At 37.7% G+C, this 23,379-nt stretch overlaps 1 protein-coding gene across 2 annotated transcripts in view; it reads right to left on the bottom strand.

Moving 5' to 3' along the window:
- The window catches only part of MTCL2 (microtubule crosslinking factor 2), a 124,524-nt gene that overhangs the window by 62,666 nt on the left and 38,479 nt on the right, over positions 1-23,379 (bottom strand). For both annotated transcript variants that reach the window (XM_074212009.1, XM_074212008.1), the window contains exon 3: positions 18,454-18,612. In XM_074212009.1, coding sequence (XP_074068110.1) covers positions 18,454-18,612 — 159 coding nt within the window. The remainder of the gene's footprint in view (positions 1-18,453; positions 18,613-23,379) is intronic.

Genomic DNA, 23,379 nt, shown 5'->3' with positions numbered 1-23,379 from the left:
AGTAGAATTGGTCCAAAGTTCTAACTGTCCAGATGATGTTGTGACCTGATTCTGATATCCAATATTTTGGCCATCCATCCTATCTTTCAATCTGAATGTTTAAATAGAATACAAATTATACCTTTATCTAAGTCATTGATAAAAATGTTAAACAGCACACATCCCTGGGCTACTTCACTGGAGACTTCTCAGTTAACATGGGACCATTAATAACTACTTAACTATTCAAGCAGTTATGAATATCTTTAATTAATATTACTTAGCCCACATTTATCTTTACTATAAAAATAGGATGACAGACTTTCTCAAATGCTTTGTTAAAATCTATGTATATTCCATCTACAGCATTCCTCTCATCTACCACTCCAGTTATACTGTCTAAAAAACAAAATTACATTAGTCTGCTGTAACCTGTTCTTAATGAAGTCATGCTGGCTTTTTGTGATTGTTGTTTCCTTTTCTCATTGATTACTGACTAACGCTCTAATGATATGCTCTAAAATTTGTCAGCAATGAATATCAAATTCACTTTACATTCTTCCACTTTTGGAAAATTGGAACATTTCATCTCTCCCATTCTCTATAATTTTTTTCAAGATCATTAATCAACAATCACAGTTACCAGTTCCTTCAGTACCCTCAGATGGCCTAGGCCAGGTAACCTTAACTCTTAGAAGACAGCATTCTTGGTTCTTAATATCACCTTACTTATCTTGATTATCATCTCCCTATTAAACACTGTTTTCTGTCTTTTTTCAGTCTCAAAATCATTCTCTTTGTTTTTATAAGGCAAATGGGGTTAAGTGACTTGCCCAGTGTCACACAGCTAGGTAATTATTAAGTGTCTGAGGCTGGATTTGAACTCAGGTCCTCCTGACTCCACGGTTGGTGCTCTATCCACTGTGCCACCTAGCTGCCCCTGAAATCATTCTCTTTGTCAGAGAAAAGTAAATAAGTCCTGGAGGTAGTATTTGAATCTAGGTCTCTCACCTCCAAATTCAAAAAATACATGTTTTATTAAAAAAAAAAAACTTAGCCCTAAGCATCAATATATGTTACTATATATATGCACGCTTTTGTTCAGTCATTTCAGTAATATCGGACTCTAACTGATCCTATTTGGAGTTTTCTTGGCAAAGATACTGGAATGGTTTGCCATTTGACTGATGAGGAAACTAAGACAAACAAGATGAAATAACTTGCCAAAGTTCATACAGGTAGTGTCTGAGGTGGGATTTGAATTCAAATTTTCCTAGTGCTAGTGCTCTATCCACTACACCCTCTAGCTGCCAATTTGAGGGCATAAAGGAGCTTAATAATTTTTTCAGTCACTTCTGTCTCATCAGAATTTTTTGTTTTTCCACTCATTCTCAGTGACTTTTTTTTTTTAACATAGTCACAGATAAATTGAGAAGCTAGCAGGGTCTTGAAGTAAGAAGACTTGAGTTTAAATCTAGACCCAGACCCTTATTAGTGATGTTACACCAGGCAAGTCACTAAACTTCTTTTTAACTCAGTTTCCCCATCTATAAAAAATGGAAATGATAACAGCACTATCTACCAGAGTTGTGAGGATGAAATAATAATTGTAAAGAGCTTACCATGGTATAAGTACTATATAAATGTTAGTTATTATTATTGTTCTTGCTATTTTTATTTGCTTCTGGGTTTTGTTTTATTTTGCTTTGCATTATTACATACCATCTTTCCACATTTTTCTATTTTACTTTTGGCTGTCCTTCTTAAATATATTCTAATATACCATTATTTTTTCTTTTAGCCAAGCTTGTGATTTCACTAATGTGGGGCCCTCCTTGGTATAGAAATTCTTCAATAATGTGGAATGGCCATTGTAATTGTGGTCAACTATTTCAGTGGCCCAAACCACTTAGAAATTAGTGACTCACCCATTAGTGACAGACTCTATATTCAGGGCAAATCTGAACTCAGATTTTACTAAATTTAAGCCTGACGCATAATCAGCTGCCCCTCATTACAATATATTAACATACAACTTATTTAACCATTCCTCTAATGGCAATCATTCAGGCTGAATCCAACATTCTATCCATACTTTAGTAATTGCTTTTTTTCCCCCCCATAATAAAGCTGTTGTGGTTCACTTGTGTCAGACTCTTTGTAGCCTCATGGTTCATACTATCTATGGGGTTTTCTTGGGAAGGATATTGGAGTGGCTCACCATTTCCTTCTTCAGTGGATTAAGGTAAACAGATTAAGTGAGTTGCTCAGGATCACATAGCTAGTAGGTATTTAAGGCTGGATTTAAACTCAGATCTTCTTGACTTCAGGCCCAGTGCTCTATCCACTGAGCCATCTAGCTGCCTTCAAAATAAAACTATTGATTGTAAATATTAATATGGGACATTCTTCCTCTAAACTAGCTGAAACCAAATGTGGTTGATTAATACATATGAAGCAATGAAAGGCAGTATAGGATTCAGTCATTGAGGACTGTTGCTGTTTGTCCTTCATTCTTGAAGAGAGGGTTTTTCAAAGGGAAGACTGAATAAGATGTGGGTCCTCCAGGCTGGACAGACTTGAAGAGAGGGGAATGGGAGGGTAATCTAGACAAAAAGGAAGGCATGAGCAAGACCAGTATCCTAAAATGAGTACTGCATTTTAGCTGCAAGTGCAGCAAACAGACTGATCTTTCTGATTGGGACTACAGCTCTATATAAAGGGAGAATGGGGAAATAAGAAGTGCCTTGAATGCCAGACTGAGAAGTCTGAATGTAATGTGGTAGGTACTAAGGACCACTGGAGTATTGGTGGTAGAGGGGGAAACTTACTAGAAACTGGAAGGCCAGGGTTCCAATCCCAACTTTGACACTGTGTGTGACCTTGAACAAACTATTTAACATTAATATCTTTCAGCCTTAGTTTCCTCATCTTTGAAATAAATCAAAATACTTTAGAATTGGAAGGACTTTAGTGAGTACGAATGTAAATAGCATTTATTTCTGTTTTTTCTGACCAGGAACCCTGAGGGGTTTTCCCTTCCAGACCGATTTTTTTTTTTGTGAACTGTGCAAAAGAGGATCACTGAGATCACTGAGAAACACTGAGGATCTTCCTTTGTCAGGTTAATTTCTTTTGGAAGTGATCCTTCTAGACCTCTTCCCATCTCTCTCTTAACAACTTTAACTACTGAATGAGGGGTGTTGAACTGTGACCTGGGAAAGACCTAGGTTTTTTTTGTTTGTTTGTTTTGGCAAGGCAATGGGGTTAAGTGACTTGCCCAAGGTCACATAGCTAGGTAATTATTAAGTATCTGAGGCTGGATTTGAACTCAGGTCCTCCTGGCTTCAGGGCCAGTACTCTATCCACTGTGCCACCTAGCTGCCCCTAAATCTAATATATATTTTGAAAATTAATTGTACTGATTTAATTTACAATTATTCTTTGTATATTGAAATATTTTGATAATTGTTAAGCTCACACCAAAAAAAGAAAAGGTTTTTTAAAATATATTTTTGATAGATTAAAGTTATTTCTGGACATTCCCCACCAGCTTCTAACTGAAGTGCCCCTTGAAACAAAACAATAGAGTGACTACATTTTAGAATGTATGTAACTACTCTGTCCTTAATTCCACCTATTCCCAGCTGAGAGGAAGGAGATATATTTTATGATAGACCAGTATTTCCTATAGGAGCTGAAAAGGATATCTGGATTATTGGGAAAAAGAATACAGACATAGAGAGATGATGTCTTCTGTTCTGTTTGACAAAATTTTTACCCTCAATTCATCTTCTCATTTTACCTTTTACTAAATTAGACCAGCAGGTGTATTAGTTCTGCTAAATCCTGGGATCTGTATATCTTGCTAAATAATTCTTGAGGTTATAAATACATTGTCTCTTCTGACAATCTTAATAGGTTAATCCTCTCTGAATGTATAATTGGATCAATATAGACAATGATTGAAATGTCCCCTATCAAATGAGACAGAATCTTTCCTTATTGCCACATACTATCAAATTATAAAGAATTCAGCCTTAGAACACTGGAAGTTCCCCAGTCTATCTTCCCCCAATATCAGTAGTATTCATGCAATCATTCTTTCAATGAGCATTTATTAAACCTCTACTCTATGCCAGGTGCTTTGATAAGTGCTGGAATCACAAATAGCTTCTCACCCTCAAAGAACTTACATTCTACTGGAGAATATATTCTCTATCATTCAATCAAACAATAAACTTTCTGGTTTTCAAATGACAAAGATCAATGGTATGTGATTAATTGCAAAGGCATGGCACTTGATAGGACTTAATTTTTTTTTTTTCAGTGGCCAAGAAAATTGAATCTTGGCCTTCAAAATGGACAGGGATTGCTGCATAGACCTCAACAAAGGCTGCTATTAAAGGAACCTCTTCGATGTTGGGTGGTAGGCTGGACTTAATGATCCCCCTGCAAGAACTGTGCTGATGCCACACAGATGTTGATGAGGCAATGTAGTAGGAAAGCATAGGAAAGCAAGACCTGGACTTATTCCTTGCCCTTAAGGCTTTTATGGCCTTGAAAAAGTCATATCTCCTATCTTGGCCTCAATTTCCTTCTCTGAAAAATGATGAAGCAGAATTTATTAAATGATCTTTTAAGTTTCTTTTAGATGTTACATTCTTTTAGACCAAGGGTTTGGAACTTTTGTTGTGTCGTAGATCCATAAGGCAGGCTGGTAAAGCATCTGGACCCCTTCTAAGAAGAATGTTCAAATGCAAAGAATTACAAAGGAAAAACTATATTGAAATGTAGTTATAAATACTCATATATATGTGTATGTATATATAAAATGTGTGCTTATGCGCATATACACACACGTGTGTATATTTATATTCATGGGTCCCCAAGTTAAGAGCCTATTTGAGAGGAAGAGAAATGAATGTCCTTTGTGGGTTTGATGCCTATATCTGAACCTATGAGTTTGTTTGTAGTCAGAAGGATAGTAGGGTAATAGGGTAGGTCACATATGAGAGGGCCTTTGAAGGAGGGTGGAAAATAACACCTTCTAAGAGCTTTATAAATGTTAAATAAGGAGTTCCCATCAACCCACCAGGAGGTGAGGACATTCATTCAGCATCATTACCCTCCCTTTACAAAGAACAGAAGGGGAGGTTAAATGATTTACCCTGGATCAGAGACAGAGCTGGTATTTGAAAATCAATGGCTTTCTGTATCCTGATCCCTAGCTTAGGTTCTATGGCCATCTCCAAGAAACAGTGAGGGAACTCTCTCATTTTCTCAGTCAAAGAGACATCTCCATGGTAACCAAATCAGCCAGGGTCCCGGGGCTTCACCTCCTGTTCCACTCCTAGTGACAATATCTCTGTAGAGACCTAATATGATGTCAAAAGGCAGATGATGATAAACCCATATGGGGTATGAGTAGCCTGAACAAATGAATTGCCAGGGGACCCTTTGTTTCTATAGAAACTGCCTCAAAAAGAAAGGAAAGGCAACATCAATATTGTCATAATAAGTCTGATATATGATCCATCAAGCATGGGATTTTGATAGTGGAAATGAAGGATCATCTGTGGGAAGCGATGTACTTAGACTCCAGATATTCAAGGGTTGATAAGGACTTCAAGTCACCTAATTTAACCCTCACCCAAAATATGAATCCTTGTGAATTTAGGATAAATTGAACATTCATTTTTGGAAAAACTTCTAACAATTGGGGAACTCATCAAGTCAGTCTATCCTTTGTCTAGCATTCAGAGTTATCCCAAATCTAACTCTCCTGTAGACATCTCAAACTCAACCTCTCCAAGACTGATTTCCTTTTCTCCATCCCCTCTTCTAAACGCCCCTGTTTCTTTCTACTGAATCCATCTCCTAGAATCCACATTCATATGTTATGTATTATCAACTCCTTACTCTTCCACTCCACCTATTTTTTCTAGTATACTACTGCTTTTTTGATGTTACTTTTCAAATAATATTTAGGTTGAATGTCAAACTCAACTACTTGCTGTTGCATATACACACACCCATTTCTCCTTTCTTGTCTTTGTTCACACAGAATCCCAGACCAGGAATGATTTTGCTTCATCTTTGCCTTACAAGATCTTACTAGTGCTTCAGACTTAACTCCAAAGCTTCTTCTTCCATAAAGCTTTCTTTCATATTCCTCCTAGCCAAATATGGTTTCTCCATATTTCAAATTCAGATTTCAAATTTGTATAGTGTAAAGATTCTATGTCATAAACCATTTCCCCCATTTATTCCCTATGTCATATTTGAACTTTTCCTGTGCAAATAGGAGGGTAAATAGAGCTGCTGCTCCCAAAGGTACCAGACTAAACATTGTCCCAACAAGGAAAAGGAAAATAAGGTCACTAATCTGCAGCAGCAGAGAAAGTAACTGGTAGAAAAGTAGTATAATGATAAATGAAATTTTATGAGAAAGATCTATACAATCATTTAAAGCATCTTTGATGAAAAAATAAAAAGGAACAGGTAGGCTATAATAACACTTTTTGTTTAATAGCAGACCACCTCTTCCATGATCACACAACTGACTGAAAGGTAAAGAAATATTAAGATCCCAGTGTCTTTATTGCTTATTGATTTTTTAAAAGCATGAAACTCAGAGCAAAATGCAGCCTTTAAGGTTCTCCTGCAATAATTTGTTCTAAATGTTCAATTAAATGCAACAACATTTTTTTGTTTTGTTTTTGCAAGACAATAGGGTTAAGTGATATGCCAAAGGTCACATAGCTAGGTAATTATTAGGTGTCTAAGATCAAATATGAACTCAGGTCCTCCTGACTCCAGGGCTGGTGCTCTATCCACTGCACCACCTAGTTGCTCCTCAACAAACATTTATTAAGTGACTATAAGAAAAGCTCTGTTCTAGGCACTGGGAATGGAAAGACAAAACAGAAACAGTCCCTATCATTTGAGAGTTTACATTCTATTAAAGAAAATTAACTTTATCTGAGCTTAAAGAAGGCATCCTTCTGTCATCAATCAAAAAATGATCAATCTAACAATTCACATGGGTAAAACCAAGTGGATGAAAAACATCTTGTTTAGATGTCAAAATACAGTTGGATAGACAGAGTTAGTACTTATTTCTTGGACAGGTATTTTTTTTTTAGTTTTTGCAAGCAATGGGGTTATGTGATTTGCCCAAGGCCACACAGCTAGGTAATTATTAAGTGTCTGAGGTCGGATTTGAACTCAGGTACTCCTGACTCCAAAGCTGGTGCTCTATCCACTGTGCCACTAGCTGCCCCTCTTGGACAGGTATTTTGGATAGACAATGAGCTGGGCCTAGAATTAAAACAGAAAAAGAATGCAGCCTGGGTTGCATTTGGGAAATTGTACAAGATTTTAAAATAATTCCAAGCTTCTCCCTTCTAACTTGTAAACATCAGTAATCTCATGATACTGACTACTAATCAGGGAACAACACAATCTCTAAAAATAAACACTGTAAACTCAAAGATCTATGGAGAGATGGGAGATGATAGTTCTCTAATCATGATTTGCATGCAAGAAATGACATTAAAATTGGAAAAAATATGATTGGAAAGGATGATGGGTCAGATCCCTGGAATGAATGACAGCCAAATTCCTGTGCTGGTACCCATAAGGAAACAACTTCCAGAGCATTGGATAGATCCTTTATGAATGATAAGGGACAAGAATAACAAGGGATGAAAAAACTCGGCTGGGTTATGATCTGGACTATTGAAGGGAGTATCTAAATTGATGAGATCATGGAACCCTGGGATTTTTGAATGAATGATTACTTCCTTTTTTCCCACCACTCTGAAGCTACAGTTCTTTCAGTGCAGGATTTTGTCATTAGAGGGTTCATTGAGGGACATGTTATGGGAGGTCATGGTCTTCCTTATTGATGTCATGTCCCAAACATCCTAGTTTTCCTCAGGGACCTACAATTCTGTCATCTGTAAATTTATCTAAAGCCCCTTCTGAGCCTCTCTAAACCACCCTTCACATGTTTAAAAAAAACCCAAATCCTTTTTAATACATAGTACATGTAAACCTTGCACCATGTACATGTTACAATCCTACATAAACCCTCCCGATAAAATGTTAAATGGATGAATTTGGATTTTATTTCAGAGATACTAGAGAGTCAATGAAGCTTTTTGAACAAAAAAAAATTAGAGGGTCAGATCTTGGCTTTGTGATTACATGGATAATCAGGAGAGGGGAAGAGCAGCCTGCCAACCACCCAGCCCAGATAGCTGTCTTCATCCTTCCAGAGGAAGAGTCTTAGGTTCTCAGGAAAATAACAGAATAAGTTAATTATATATTTACATGCAGAGTCAATCCTTCAGAAAATGGTTTTAGAATACAGAACAAAGAATGGCAAGCTGATAGGAACCTCAGAATACAGATAACAGAATGTTACAACTCCAAAAGACTTAGAACATAGAACATATAATTTCAGGGTTGGAAGGAACCTAATGACAGGAAATGTCAGGGTTGAATGGGAAATTTAGGATACTGAATGTTACATACCTGCAGTAGAAAGGATCTTACTTAAAAAAACTGAACACAGATTCCCATCTCAATGAGATCTTAGAGACTATCTGGTCCTACTTCCTCTCTCTGCAGGTGAAAGAGGCACCTGATGCTGAGAAGGGAAATAACTTGACCAAGATCTCAAAGACCAGACTGGTAAAACTCAGACTAAACCCAGATTTACTGATTCCCAGCATTATAGTATAATGAAAATGGCCCTGAATTTGGAACCGAGAAATTGATTTGAATTCTTAATGTTTATGAACTATCTAATTAATATATGTTGGTCAAGTCTCTGTGTCTTTAAGCATCCATTTTCTCATTGAATGAAAGAATTATAAATTTCCTTCTAGAACATTGTACACATTAACAGCAACATTGGGTGATGAACAACTATGATGGACTTGTTCATTTTAGCAGCACATTAATCAAAGACAATTTTAAAAGATTTGTGATGGAAAATACCATCCATATCCTGAGAAGGAATTGTTGAGTTTAAATGCAGAACAAAGCTTACTATCTTCAACTTTTAAAAGCTGACTTAGGTATTATTTTTTCTATCTAATTTTTTTTTATTTTGATTTGATTTTTTTTACGACATGATTAACATGGATCTATGTTTAGCATGGTTATACATGTATAGCATATGTTAGATTGCTTTCTGTCAGGGGAGGCAAGGAGAAAAATGTAAAACTCAAAACTTTACAAAAAAAATGACTGTTGAAAGCTAGCATTGCATATAGTTGGAAAAATAAACAAAATATTATTTCCTGCCCCCCAAAATTTCCTTCTAATTTTAAATCCTGGGACACTAATTCAAGGTTTGAACATGTTTAGAGAGGAAGTAAAATACTGCTAGCAGAGCTCAAATCTAGATCACCATTATGGATGTATACTGTCTCTGCACCCAATTCATTTTTCCTTAGTGGGCAAATATAAGGACTATAGCCCATTATAGAAGTCTTATGGGTATCTCCTATGGCAGGAATGCAGAAACAGCATCTTCAGAATTATGCTCATTCCTCTCAGCATAACTCCAGTCCTCCAGCATGCCACAACTTCAGTACAGAAAGGAGGCAGCCATGTTTCCTTCTACCATCCAAAGGGTGAGTCTGTACCAGGCTGGGTGACCCTATAGCATTGTCAATGCCAGCTGCTCTCCTGGGCAGCTGGCAGGGTTGTCCTTACTCTCTCTACCCATTATATCTAGCTGAAAAAAATCATCTCAAGGCAGTAGTAGCTTTTGGGCTCTGAAAACCCTAAGTTCAAGTCAGATGCCAGGGTCAGAGCTTTGCTTTTCTACTTCCTAAGACCCAAACAGAAACTGGCAACAATGAACACAAGGGTACAGAGAAGTGAGACTAAGAAGTCTGCTCTGTGAACCATTTTCCTATCTTCAGTCTGCCCCTAAATGGACCCTTAGGGATCAATGCTCTTATATTAAGGAGATAAAGAGGATATCTAAAAAGGGAGTCCTTTCGACTTGTTCCCAATTCAGACCTGTCATTCAATTCTCATTACTGCCCTGAAAATTCCAGTGATATTTGGTGATAGCTACAAAATTCAACAAATCCAACAACCATTTATTAAGCTCCCATTTGATGTCAGATCCTGTGTTCCATGTTGTAGTTATGAACAGAGATAATTTCTGCCCTGCCTTCTGGGAGATTACAACTCAGTGTATATGTGGTTGAGGAGTGGGAGTTGGGTGGGAGGAATTAATGATGATACAGGCAGAAAGAGAATGTGATATTTGTACAAAGAAACAAATAGCATACAAGGTAGGATGTGATGGAGCCAAGGAAAGATTTATACAAAAAGCTCTTGAGAAATTCTGGGATAGAGCACTGGCCCTAGAGACAGGAGGACCTGAGCTCAAATCCAGCCTCAGACACTTAATAATTACCTAGCTGTGTGGCCTTGGGCAAGTCACTTAACCCCATTGCCTTAAATAAATTATAAAAAAAATTAAAAAGAAAGAAATTCTGAAGAGGGGAGCATTCACTTCAAAGGAGAAATCAGGGAAGGTTTCATGGAAGAGGTGTCACCTGAGCTATGTCTTGAATGCTGTAGGGCAACTGTCTAGAAGTAGTCCTCAAGTTCAAGTAGCTTCTTAGAGAGCAACAGGGGATTCACTATAATTAGGCTCAAAAAACAGTTTATATCATCTTAAAGCAGTAAAGGGGGCTGTCATGACCTAGCAGGGTAGTACGCTGGGAAGAGTACTGGACCTGGAATAGAGAAAGAATTGATACTTATTAGCTGTTTTATCTTGGACAAGTCACTTAAACTTAATGACCCTCATTTTTCTGATCTGTAAAATGAGAATAGCAATGCTTGCAACTACACATTTCACAGGGTTATTATTAGCAAATCTTTTGCAAATTTTCAAGATTCCGAAACCATTCAATCAATAAATATTTATTAAATGATGACTTCTGACCTCTGCTTACTGTGGGGAATACAGTCTAAAAACAAAAATGGTCCTTGTATTTAGGAAGCTTGCATTTTATCAGGAAAAATAACATCTATGCATATAAATAGATATAAAATAGCAGGTAATTTGATGGGGAGGAAGCCCTTATAGATATTGTTATTATAAAGTCCTAGTATTTAATCTATCAATACACATTTATTATGCATATCAGGCACTGCAGCTAGATATAAGAGACACCAAAACAAAAGTAAACACAATCCTGCTCTTGTAAACCTAGCTTGGGATGTGCTAGGTTGTAGGAACCCTCCCTCAGGGAGCTTCCAGTCTACATAATTCCCAATGTCCATTCCAGATATGACAGTTTTATGGTCTAAGTCTTAAGGTACCTCCCAGTGATATTCTTTGACTTTTTTTCTTTTTAAACCCCTGTATGTCTAGGATTTTTTTCACCCAGAGTAAAATTCTGGTTCTAAAACCAGAGCTTCCTGGGGATAGGTATGGTTTCAGAATAGGGTAATAATCTCTGGGCTCTGCTCTAATCAGAATCCAATCTTACCCAGTCCACAGTGGAGTGGACATTGTCCTGAAGTACATGAGCCTCCTGGGAGATTACATATTATAAAGATATTTTATAAAGTCACTACATGTCCATCAGAGAAGATGGTTGCCAAAAACTACCTCTCTGTTCTAGCCATTAATTAGTCTGTTGCTGACCACTGATCACCTCAGCCTCTAGTGCTGGGTGATCCTGAAACTTAAGTGATCCCAATCCTTTCAGGGTTGTAGGACTCAAGGAACTCAGAACCTCAACTCAGATGTCTGAAGAATTTCAGATTTGTCATGGGAGGGATGAATTATATTTTCTAACACTACTCAGTTGCCAGAATTCATTATACATTGTTGGGTGATGGCTTTCCATAGCTTTGGCCAGGAACTTTCTCAGGGACTGTACTGGACTTCTCTTAAATGTTGCTTTCATGAGGTCATCCCCCTGTCTAAAGAACTTATAATGTTAAGTAAATTCATCCTTTTGACAAGTCTGAGTGGAGAATAGAGAAGAGGTTTGGGGAGAAGGATAGAGAAAGGCTTCATGCAGAAGGTGGAAATTTATCTGAGTCATGAAGGAAGCTAAAGCCAGGAGGTAGAGAAAAGGGAGGAGAATATGCCATAATGGTGGAACAACTAAAGAAAATATAAAGTAAGGAGACAGAGTATCTTGTTTAAGGAATTGCAGGTGCTTCCACCTGTTGCTTTTAGTTCTATCCTCTATGACTGCATAGAACACATTTCTTCTTTTATGTGAAAGTTCATCTATTTGAAGAAAGTTATCCTTTCCAATTGTATTCTTGCATTCTTCAGGTTGAACAAATTTATTTTCTTCCACAGAGCCTCCTATGGCATAATTTCCAGCTTTTTCTCTATTCTGGTTGCCCTTCTTTGGATATTAAACATCTTTCCTAAAATGTAGCCCCCAAAATTGAACACAGTGGGCAGCAAGATGGTGTAATGGATAGAGTACCAGGTCAGGAGTCAGGAAGACCCATTTTTTTTGAGTTCAAATCTGGCCCAGATACTTTCTAGCTGTGTGACCCTGGGCAAGTCACTTAACCTTTTTGTCCTCAATTTCCCCATCTGTAATATGAGGAAGAAAATGGCAAACTACTCCAGTATCTTTACCAAGAAAACCTCCAAAAATATCATGAGTCAGACATGAAAAATATCTGAACAATAACAACAATCAAGATGTGATTTGGAGCAGCTAGGTGGCACACTGGATAGAGCACTGTCCCTGGAGTCAGGAGTACCTGAGTTCAAATCCGGCCTCAGACACTTAATGATTACTTAACTGTGTGGCCTTGGGCAAGCCACTTAACCACATTGCCTTGCAAAAAAAAAAAGTGATTTACAAGAACATCCAAGTCATCCATTAAAGCTCCTAACCAAATTCTCAAATTTGGTATTCAAGGTATTCTATCACTTGGTTTTAACCTATTGATTTGATGTTACTTTCCATTTCTCTCTAAAATATATTTTCTACTTAGCTAGGTCAGCTCTACTTCCTAGTCATTCTGCTTCTGCTAATCCCCCCCATTTTACTAAAAACTCTCCTAACTTTCTCTCCAAATCCAACCTATCCTTCAAAGTTCATGTTGACTTCCTCCATGTTGATGTCTCTCAAAGAAAATTTTTTAATACTGTTCTTTGAATTTTAGGCACAAATCTAAAAGGAACAATCATAATTAATTTATCTTTGTTCTAAATTCAATCAAGTCTAGCTTACTCTAAGAGAGAAAAATTCCAAACTGACATGCCCTCAGACTTCTTAAACAAGAAATTTTAAAGTAATATTTATAGGAACCTTGAAGAAGCAAAATTCCCAATAAAAATAAAATATAATTACCTGATTCAAGATTAATAGCCTGCATTATCAAATAATCTTTGGGGGACATACCTGGAGAGTAATTCTCCTAAAATCACTCCATCCCTTCAAGGGCTTCTTCTACCTCCCTATCCAGCAGATCAGAGATAAAAAATGCTCAACAATCCCCTCAGAAAGTGGAAAAAGAAGGTGCTGATCTTCCTGGGGTCATTACAATAATCCCTTTAGGAGTAAAGAAGTCAAAGATCCTAACCAGATTGGAGCTTTTTCTGCATCAAAATTTGGTTGCTACCCTTAATCCATATTTTTTCCAGGGCTTTAGTTTTTAAATACTTTCCATAAACAAAGGAGTTAGGCTGAAGAGGAAGGGAAAAAGGATTTTAGTGGAAGGCATTGTTTCCTGATAAATTTGATTAAGTACTGATTTCCTTCCTTCAGGTAAGTCTAGGAAGGACTTTAGACTGAAAAAATAAATATTTCTTAATAACTTCAATTATAATATACTTTTTAAAAAAGTTTTTACAAGGTAAATGGGGTTAAGCGGCTTGCCCAAGGCCACAGAGCTAGGTAATTATTAAGTGTCTGAGGCCAGATTTGAACTCAGGTACTCCTGATTCCAGGGCCAGTGCTCTATCCACTCACCACCTAGCCACCCCCCCCCTCGTTATAATATACTTCTATACTTCTCTAACCCAAAACTGGGAATGGCAAGGTTGGAAGGAACTTTTAAGTGATGTTCTCAATGTTCAGCCTTCTAGACTTCAGACATCTACTGTCAATCCCCTCCTTAATTTCTCTTTTTTTTATTCTAGGATTTTCTCTTCTGATTCTTCTCCTATGGTACCACACTCAGTCTCCTTTGCTGGATCTTCATACAGGCAACTCATGAATATCATCCACTAAAATTATCATTTGTGATAGAGTGAATATGCATATCATTGAAACCACAGATACATGAAGTATTAAAACAATAATCATAGTTCATATTATAGGATGCTTTTGTACTCTGAAAATGCTGCCCATCAATGATGTTTAGAATTTCAAGTTTAGAAAAGAGGGCTTAGAAGAGTGGTATAAATCCCTACATTATATAGGGATTCCTCCATTAGCCTTTGCTTGAAGACCATCAAAAAAGGTGAACTTGGGGCTAAAATAGGTGGTATTTTATAGGTGGGTTCAAGTGTAATTTTATAACCAAAAATGATTTGTCTTAGTTCATATATTTTATGATGAAGCCAGGGTTCCCAATTCCTAGTCCAGGTTTCTTTACACTAGACTACAAATCCTACTTCAAATATTCACATAGATTTCAGGAAATAATCAAGATACAAACTGTTAAGGTTCACAGCTAAGGCCTAGCTAAGGTAGTTCAGGGATTTGTGAAAACATGCTGAAAAATCTGAAAGAATATTCATTGCCACCTTTAGTTAATAAACCATTTTTATCCAAAAGAACTCAGAGCACTGTAGATACTAAACATCCCAAGTCCCAATGAAGGTAATGACTTCATTGTCTGAGGAAAACTGAGACACCTGAGCTGTTAAGTGATTCACAAGGAGTCACATACAGTACAAGAATTGAAAGCAAGGATCGGAAGTAAGGAGAACAGAAGAGTCACAAGGCAGTCTGCTCATAGTAGGGAGAGGAATCCCCCCCCCCACCCCCGAGAGAGCTTTAGAAAGAAACAGGCAAAGGGATGGATGAGACAAGTCTAATCCATAAGAATTGTAAAAACTGCTAGATGCATCCTTATTGAGTCTATATATTACTGCTGCATCATTTACTATAGACTGGTGCATTTATAAAAAGCACCAGCTCCCTTTGTTTATACCCAAGCACAAAACAGTTTAAGCCCTAATATTTTGGTAGCCTCTCATGTCAGTCTGGAGACAAGGCAATCAATCCACAGATATTTATTAAGTTCTTATGCAAGGAGTCTGCTGGCAAAGGCCAAAAGAAGCCCTCAGGGAGCTCACAATCTAAAGGGGGAGACAGCCTGTACTTCAGGAGCACACATAGGATACATACAAAATAAAAGGAGTCATTGAAGGGAATTCCTGAGGAGTTGGGGTAATTGGGGCAAGGCCTCCTAGAAGAGGGAGCATCTGAGCCAGGGATTCTAAGGAGCATTCCAGGCATAGGGGACAGCTAGCATAAAGAACTGAACCATGGGATGGTTCCTGTTTGAAAAACAGCAATTAGGCCAGAGAGCATGGAGGGGAATCAAAAGGTAGGAAGGAGCCAGGTTGTGAAAAGCTTTAAAAATGACCAACAAAGGACTTTCTATTTGATTCTGAAGAAGCTGGACAGCTCCTGACTGGCCCTCTACCTTACTGCAGGAACATACTAAATCAGCATGAAAGAGACCCAGACAGTTACATCACAGGCTAACTAACTTATTATTCCTTTATCCTTTGCTTCATTATCAATGCATTATAATCAGGTAAGTTCCTTGGAAGATTAAACTATGTCTTTCTTCTTTAAATCCAAAAAGAACCTTACAGTAGGAGAAAATAAACATCTTTTGGAAAGAGCTCAGGGCTAAATTTGATAAGACTAAGAAATATAGGCCCTACCCTCAAGGAGTTTACAATAAAGGAGGAAGATGGAGGTGACTAGTCAGTGGTTTTTTAAAATAAGACAACAAGAACATTTCCCTTTATTTTTTAAATTTTATTTTATTTAAGACAATGGGGTTAAGTGACCAAGGTCTCTCAGATAATTAAGTGTCTGAAGTCAAATTTGAACTCAAGTCCTCCTGACTCCAGAGCCAAAGCTTTATCCACTGCACCATCTAGCTGCCCCATTTTCCTTTATTAACAAGAAAAAAAAATCATCCACCAAAGCAAACTTTCAACTGTTCAAAGGCACAAACAAGTTGGTAGGTATTCACCAGAAATACTACAGCTAAATTCTGAATTTTGCATTTACTGATCAATCTCCAAGTGCTTCCCTCATACCCTTCTTCCAGATTTCCTTTCCTAGTCTTCCTTTGAACTTGTTCTTTCCATAGTTGACTCTGGATCATTCTTGCCTTGAGCTCCAGAGGTAAGGAACTTGCTTGGGCTCACATAGCTAGTAAGTAGCAGAACAGGAAATTCCCTGGGGAATTTCTGGGACTCTGGAGGCCTTAGGTGGAGCTCTTCCAAAGGCAGTGAGCTGTCTCAAAGCTCCCTTTCCCTTGCCTACAGCACTAACTGTCCATACTCTGTCTATATATACATTAGGCAAGTTAGTACTTGATCTGCAGTCTTATTTCCTTCCCAATGACTGTTTTCTTTAGTGTGTTTTATCTGTCCAACTTTATTTTAAGACCTTTACAGGCAAGGTATTTTTTTATCTCCCCCTTTTCCTCCTCTCCTTCCTCAAGATCAAACATGGTTCTAGGTATATAGTAAATATTCCACAAAATGGATTGTTTTGAACTCAATTTGTTTCTTAATATTATTTCTTAACTTCACTCTGTAGGCAGCCATCAATCAATACTACTTTATTAGACTTACCCCATAGAACTCTGCCCTTAGAAGACTTGTGTGAACTGGTACAGAGCAAAAAACAAAACGAAACAAAACACAACAACAAAACCCCAACAAGATTAATATAAACAACTGTAATAAAATAAGTAAAAAAAAAAACCACTAAAAAAGCAGCAAAATTCAATTAACTGCAATGAATAATCTTGGTTACAAAGAACAGATGGGGGCCCCAAATCCCCAACTCATTTTAGGAGAGAGTGACTTGCTCCAAGTTACAGAGAGACGGCAATTAGAAAGAATGCTTGAGCAGCAAAGGAGTTAACTAAACTTCCTTGCTGGCCTGACTCACTGGAGCCTTCCATACTTCTTGTGCAGAAAAGTCAGGGGAAAAACAGGTAAAAGGGGGGAATCTCACCTTCTTTATATCATTGAAAGGCTCCAACTGGAGGAGGGGTAAAGGGATGAGCTAAGGTTGCTCTTATCTTGCTGAATTTACATTTAATAATGGAGTTAGATTGAATAGGAAGGCATTTATATCTGAATAGGGTCCATGCAGCCAAAGGAGCCCTCAGAAAGCATCAGACAGGTCTAAATAACATTTTCTTAATATTAAAAACTAGACTTTAATATTATTTAATATTAAAAAGTAGATTTCTCCTCCAACACCTTGACTTTGATATCTGACCCTGAAAACTTGCTTAGTTGAAATGGAACTAGCGTGGGATGTGATATTTAGTGTCTGTGGAGTCAGCAGAATCAGGACCAAGTTAAGGAAGAAGCATAGCATCAGGTGGTACAAACTGAAAGTCTAAGCTTTCCTAGGGGAGGAAACTATCACATCTCCAGGAGTCCTCCTGGCAAGGAAACAGGACTCAGAAGATTTTGTTGGAGAAAATGCTGACAGGATATTTAATGGAATGCCCATTTCTATAGCTCTTAAAGGCTTTCAGTATGCTTTCCTCCTAAACTTCTGAAGAGGTAGGTGATTGATGTTCATTTTTTTATGCCCATTTGACAGATGGTCATCAGAGAATCTGCCACAGAGAATATCAGAGAATGGGATGATGATCATGCTTCCTTGACTCAGGATGCCCAAATGAGATAAGCATTTTTGGATGCAAACAATGGTAGGAACTGATTTTCTTGACTAAGTATATTTTCCCTTAGGTTTTGTTTTCCTTTCCTTTGTCTCTTTTTCTCCAATAGGGAGGGGAGAAGGGAAAAAAATGCATGCTAACTGGAAAAAAAGGAAAGAAAATAGAATCTAAAGCTAGGTGTCTAGACTATAAGCCCTATGCTCATACATAGATGCTTAGGTTCAGATCTTGAAGGGATTCCCCAGGGACATTCAGTGACTTAACCAAAGTTATAAAAATAATGTGTTAAAAGGCAAGATTTGAATCCAGGTCTTCAGACTCCAATTCCAGTACTTTCCCCAGAGCTCCATAATGCTATCCCCACAACATATTGCCTTTCTAAATTAAACTAAGCAGAGTCTGGAGTCTCAAGCCAATATGGAGAGGAAGTGAAAAAACTGAAAAAGTCACTTTTACTTCCCCATACTTTTGTGTGCTTCATCTCCCTTCCCAAACCATCCAGAACTTTTCCCACTGTTTCTCCCCCATCAGACTCACCTCTCGAGGTTTGTCCATCTCATGCTGTAGCACTTGCTTGGCCAGCTCTGCTTCAATCAATCTCTGTCGGAGATCTTCGTTCTCCTCTTCCAGTCGGATTCTCTTCTTTTCCACTGCTTCCAGCTCATTATGTAGACGCACAGAGATGTCTTTAGAAACCTACACACCCAGAAAAGACACTATGAGTGATCTGGGGTGTCTAAAGCCTCAATTCATCCTCTATGACTATAAATATAGATAAGTCTAGTCTGCCTCTTTCAAATCTATGATCTCATTGTATTTTCTTAGGCCATAGATTTTTAAAGAAGGAAATAACCTCCTGTGACTTCCTCAAATTATAGATAAAGGAAACTAAAACTGAAGCCTGGAAACAAGAATTAATTAGCTAGGGTCACATAGGTAATAAGTAACAACCCTGTAAAGAAAGTATCTTAAGAATCATTCTGCCCTGTTCCCCAAGGAATTCAGTGATCAAAAGAAAGTTCCTATAAACGTCAAAATATTAATGGCAGAATTTTTGGGTAGCAAAGATCTAGAAACAAAGTAGATGCCCATCAATTGAGAAATAACTAAACAAAATATAGTACGCAAATATAATGGACTATTAGTGTGCTATCAGAAATGATGAATATGAAGAAAACTCAGATGCAAAGCGAAGAAAGCAGGATCAGGCAGACGACTCAGTACAATATTAATGTACAGAAAAACCACAATAAAAAATTTTCAGAAGGAAATTCTGTGTAATTAAATGATCAAGCCTTGCCCTGGGAAAGAAATGGGTCTACATCTCCCTTTCTTTTTTGCAGGGGGAGGGAAAAGTGTTATGAAGGTGGAACAAAGGACATATTCAGTCTTGATTCATATGTTAATTGAAAGTTTTTCTTTTTTTGCTTTGTTTCAAGATATAAATCTCTAGGTGGGGAAGGATATAATGGGAAATGAATAGTATGTAAACAAAATTGAAATAATTTTTAAGTTAAAATAAAACACTATACTAACTTGACAGAAAAGGAAACTGGTTCAGAGAATTAAAGAAATTTGATATGCTCAATGTCACACAAGTAATTAGTGGCAGAGCTAGGACTAATTTAATCCTCTTCTGAACCTTAAGAGCAACTCCTCTTATAATAGTAAGGTCTCTCACATTTCCTAAGGTTTTCCTCTATAAAGCTCCAAAGAGAATGGTTTTAATGTAGAAATGAAATTTAGGGCTGCACCCATGCTGTACAAATATACCAGCTCCAGCTGGTCCTTAATAGGCATGAAAGGTGCCATTCCAAGGTAGGAAGGAGGGGATAAATCTGACTCTTAGGTTCTTTAGAAGCAAGGAGAGTCTTCATGGTTGAAAATATTTTCATTTTGATATTTTAAACTGAAAACAAAAGCCCTCCTGGAAATGCAACCTATCCTCCTCATCAATTCTGACAAGATTCATGGGAGCAGCTCATATTTCAAATCACTCATAATTCTATTTTAATTGTGATTTACAAAATACTTTATATTATTTGGTGAAGCAGGCGATAAAAAGCATTATTTATTGTTCACACTTTACATATAGACACTGAGGCTCAGAAATCTAAGCACCTTACTTGATATCATGGCTTAATCAGCATGGGCAGCACTGGGTCTGGAGTCAGAAAGACCCAAGTTCAAATATGGCCTCAGCACTATTGCTGTGTGTGATGCTTAACCTTTGTTTGCCTCTGTTTCCTCATCTGTAGCACCCAACTCCTAGGGTTGTGGTGAGCATCAAGTGAACTAATAATTGTAGAGTGTTTAGGCCTCTGACTGGCATAAAGGAAGCACTTAATGAACGTCGAATGACTGACTGAAAGGGATTCAATTCCAAATCCACTTTATCCAAGACAGGAAAAGCTCAACCTCACCATCTCTACCAAGTAAGTGAATGTGTGAGGGAGAGATCTACTCAATCCTGCCCTTGATTTAAAAAAGTCTTCTTAGAGACCATCTGAAGTTATGAGCCCTTAACGTAAACTTTAAACTTTATAATCTGATGAAGATCCAGCTGCAGAACACCAGCACAGTTCCTGATAAATAGCTTTTGGCTTGGGAGGAAGGGTGCTGGCCCTGCTCCAAAGTATTTCTCTTGCTTCCCAATTTGGTTCTCTTTCCTCATGTTCCTCCCCTACCCCACACAGACATACAGCTTCCCTGCACTCCTAAACTCTGCATTAGGAAGAAACCAAACTGAATCTTAAACACCTACTTTCCTGGGATTTCCCTCTGAAATTATCTCCAATATATCCTGGGATACCTGATATGTATATAGGTGTTTGAATGTTGTCTCCTTCATTAGACTGTGAGCTCCCTGAAGGCAGGAGTGATTTTTGCCTTTCTTTGTGTCTTCAGCAGTTAGTGCCTGACTCTTGGTAGTCTCCTAATATATCCTTTTCTCTTGACTGAAACAACATAGAGCAACAAAAAGTTCTTGGGACTGCAGAAGCAAGAGTCCTGACTCATTATGTGACCTTGAGCAAGTCACCTCCCCTTTACAGATCTCACTTTGCCCATATGTGAAAAGAGGGGATTGGGTTAGATGCTCACTGAAGTCCCTCTAGCAGTAACATTAAGTGCCTCTGTGATAGAGGAGTCCTTCTTTTCCAGTTAATTACTGAACTTCAGCTTCATGGAGTTGAAAATACCCCCCCCCACATACACACCTACTTCAATGTAGTGAGGAACATGAACTTGAAAAGTTCAGAAAAATTCATAAAGAACTACAGAAATGGAAACCATTTTCATGATTATAATCATGCAGAACTGATTCTTTGTCTTAACGGACTTGCTCATTTCATCAGTGCAACAATCAGGGACAATTTTAGTGTTTCTACAATGGAAAATACCATCTGTATCCAAAGAAAGACTTGTGGAGTTTAAACAAAGACTATTATCTTTTATTTAAAAAAGTTATCTTATATAATTTTTCTATCTTTTATATTTTATCTTTTCCTTAAGGATATGATTTCTCTCTCAATACATTCAATTTTGATCAATGCATAGCAAGGAAACAATGTAAAGACTATCAGACTGCCTTCTGTGGTGGTAGGGGGGGAATGAGATTGGGGGAAAAATTGTAAAATTCAAAAAAACAATTAAAAAAAAAGAATTGATTCTTTGAACTCAAGGCTAATTTTTGATGTACAGATAACTATATTCAATTATTATCTCTTTCTTTTAGAGGCAGCTAGGTTCAGTGGATGGAGTACTGGGCCTGGAGTCATGAAGTCCTGAATTCAAATTTAGCCTCAGATGCTACTAGAGGTGTGACCTCGGGCAAGTCACTGAAATTCAATCTGCCTCAGTTTTCTTAACTTTAAAATGGAGACATGATAGTACCTACCTAATAGGGCTATTGTGAGGATCAAATGAGATAATGATTGTAAACTGTTAGTTTGTAATTTGTAAACTGTACTTGGCACAGAGGCTAGCACATAAGTAGCCAATTAATCAATGTTTGATGATATCATGAATTATAGTTTTCTATGTACATATATTATCCCTCTATCAGATTATGAGCTCCATGAGGGCAAGAACTAGGTCTGATCTAAAATTTACATTAAACTTATCTCCTCCCCCAGCACCCACCATAGCGTTTTTTTTTAGGTTTTTTTTCAAGGCAATGGGGTTAAGTGGTTTGCCCAAGGCCACACAGCTAGGTAATTATTAAGTGTCTGAGGTCGGATTTGAACCCAGGTACTCCTGACTCCAAGGCTGTTGCTCTATTCACTGCGCCACCTAGCCGACCCCTACCATAGCGTTTTGCATACAGAAGGCCCTGGATAGATGTGCAGTGAGCTAAACCAAACTATTAGTTATTTGGTTTTTTTTTTTAGTGCTCATGGACCTGGCTGGGTTGTGGGTGGCCTTGAGTGCTGTGGGTGACTGGTGAGTGGCAGAGGCTTGAGAGCCTTTAAGGATAAGCTGGCAAGGTAAGTCCACCTAAATTGCCCTGAAAGCCCCTTAAAAAAAATAGTGCAGAGTCACTCTGATAAATCTTTATTGCCCCATGGTAGTACTTCTATCATCCTATAAGAACTTCCCAAGCAAGCCCCCCCACCAATTTCCCTTGAAACAAGACCCACATGAACATTTCATCAAAGCTTCATTCCTAGAGAGTGATGCTTCTCCCACACCCTATAACAGGGATAAGGGCTGCTAGAAGACATGTAGCAGGAATGTGAATGAGGTCATGGTTTTCTAAGCCCTCAAGGAGGAGGGAAGCAGCTGCCACCAAGCAGGGAATTAGCCAGTTAAAATTCAAACATGCAAAGCAAGTCTCTGGACTAGAGACTGCTCTGACTTCTTGAGCCCCTGACCACTGTGTATGCCCTTTACACACCAGAGCTTGTCTCATTGTGTGACCCAAGTCTCAAACCTTCTACTCACTTCACTTCCCAAATTCTCTTCTGGCAAATATGGAAGCAAAACTAAGGACCATACTTTGTTTCATAAAGAATTTGCACAATTGCCTAAGAATTTTGGGAAAGAATTTCCTAAAAAATTTTCCTATCCTACACTACCAAATTCAGTTAAACCTTTATATAATGCTTAAAGCTCTGTATAACCCTATAATAATTCAGTTAAACCTTTATAAAATGCTTAAAGATCTAGATAACCCTATAATCTATTCAAAGCATTATATGACCCTATAATCTATTCTCATAGATTTTGTAATTTTGCTGTTCTACTCAAAAATTTTCAGTGGCTCCCTATTACCTACCAAGTAAAATTCAAATTCCTCTACCTAGCAGTCTGAGCCCTTCACAATTTGGTGCCACCCAGTCTCTCTAGTCTTATTTTCTACCACCATTCTCCTTCCATGCACTCTATAATCTAGTTAAACTGGGTAACTCTGCCCCTTAAACCTATCCTGTACTCTCTTGCCACCCTCCCTTTGCTTACATT

The sequence above is a fragment of the Macrotis lagotis genome, chromosome 1, assembly GCF_037893015.1.
Source record: "Macrotis lagotis isolate mMagLag1 chromosome 1, bilby.v1.9.chrom.fasta, whole genome shotgun sequence".
Lineage (NCBI taxonomy): Eukaryota > Metazoa > Chordata > Mammalia > Peramelemorphia > Peramelidae > Macrotis > Macrotis lagotis.
Note: the sequence above shows the minus strand (reverse complement) of the source record. Positions and strands in the feature narration are given on the sequence as shown.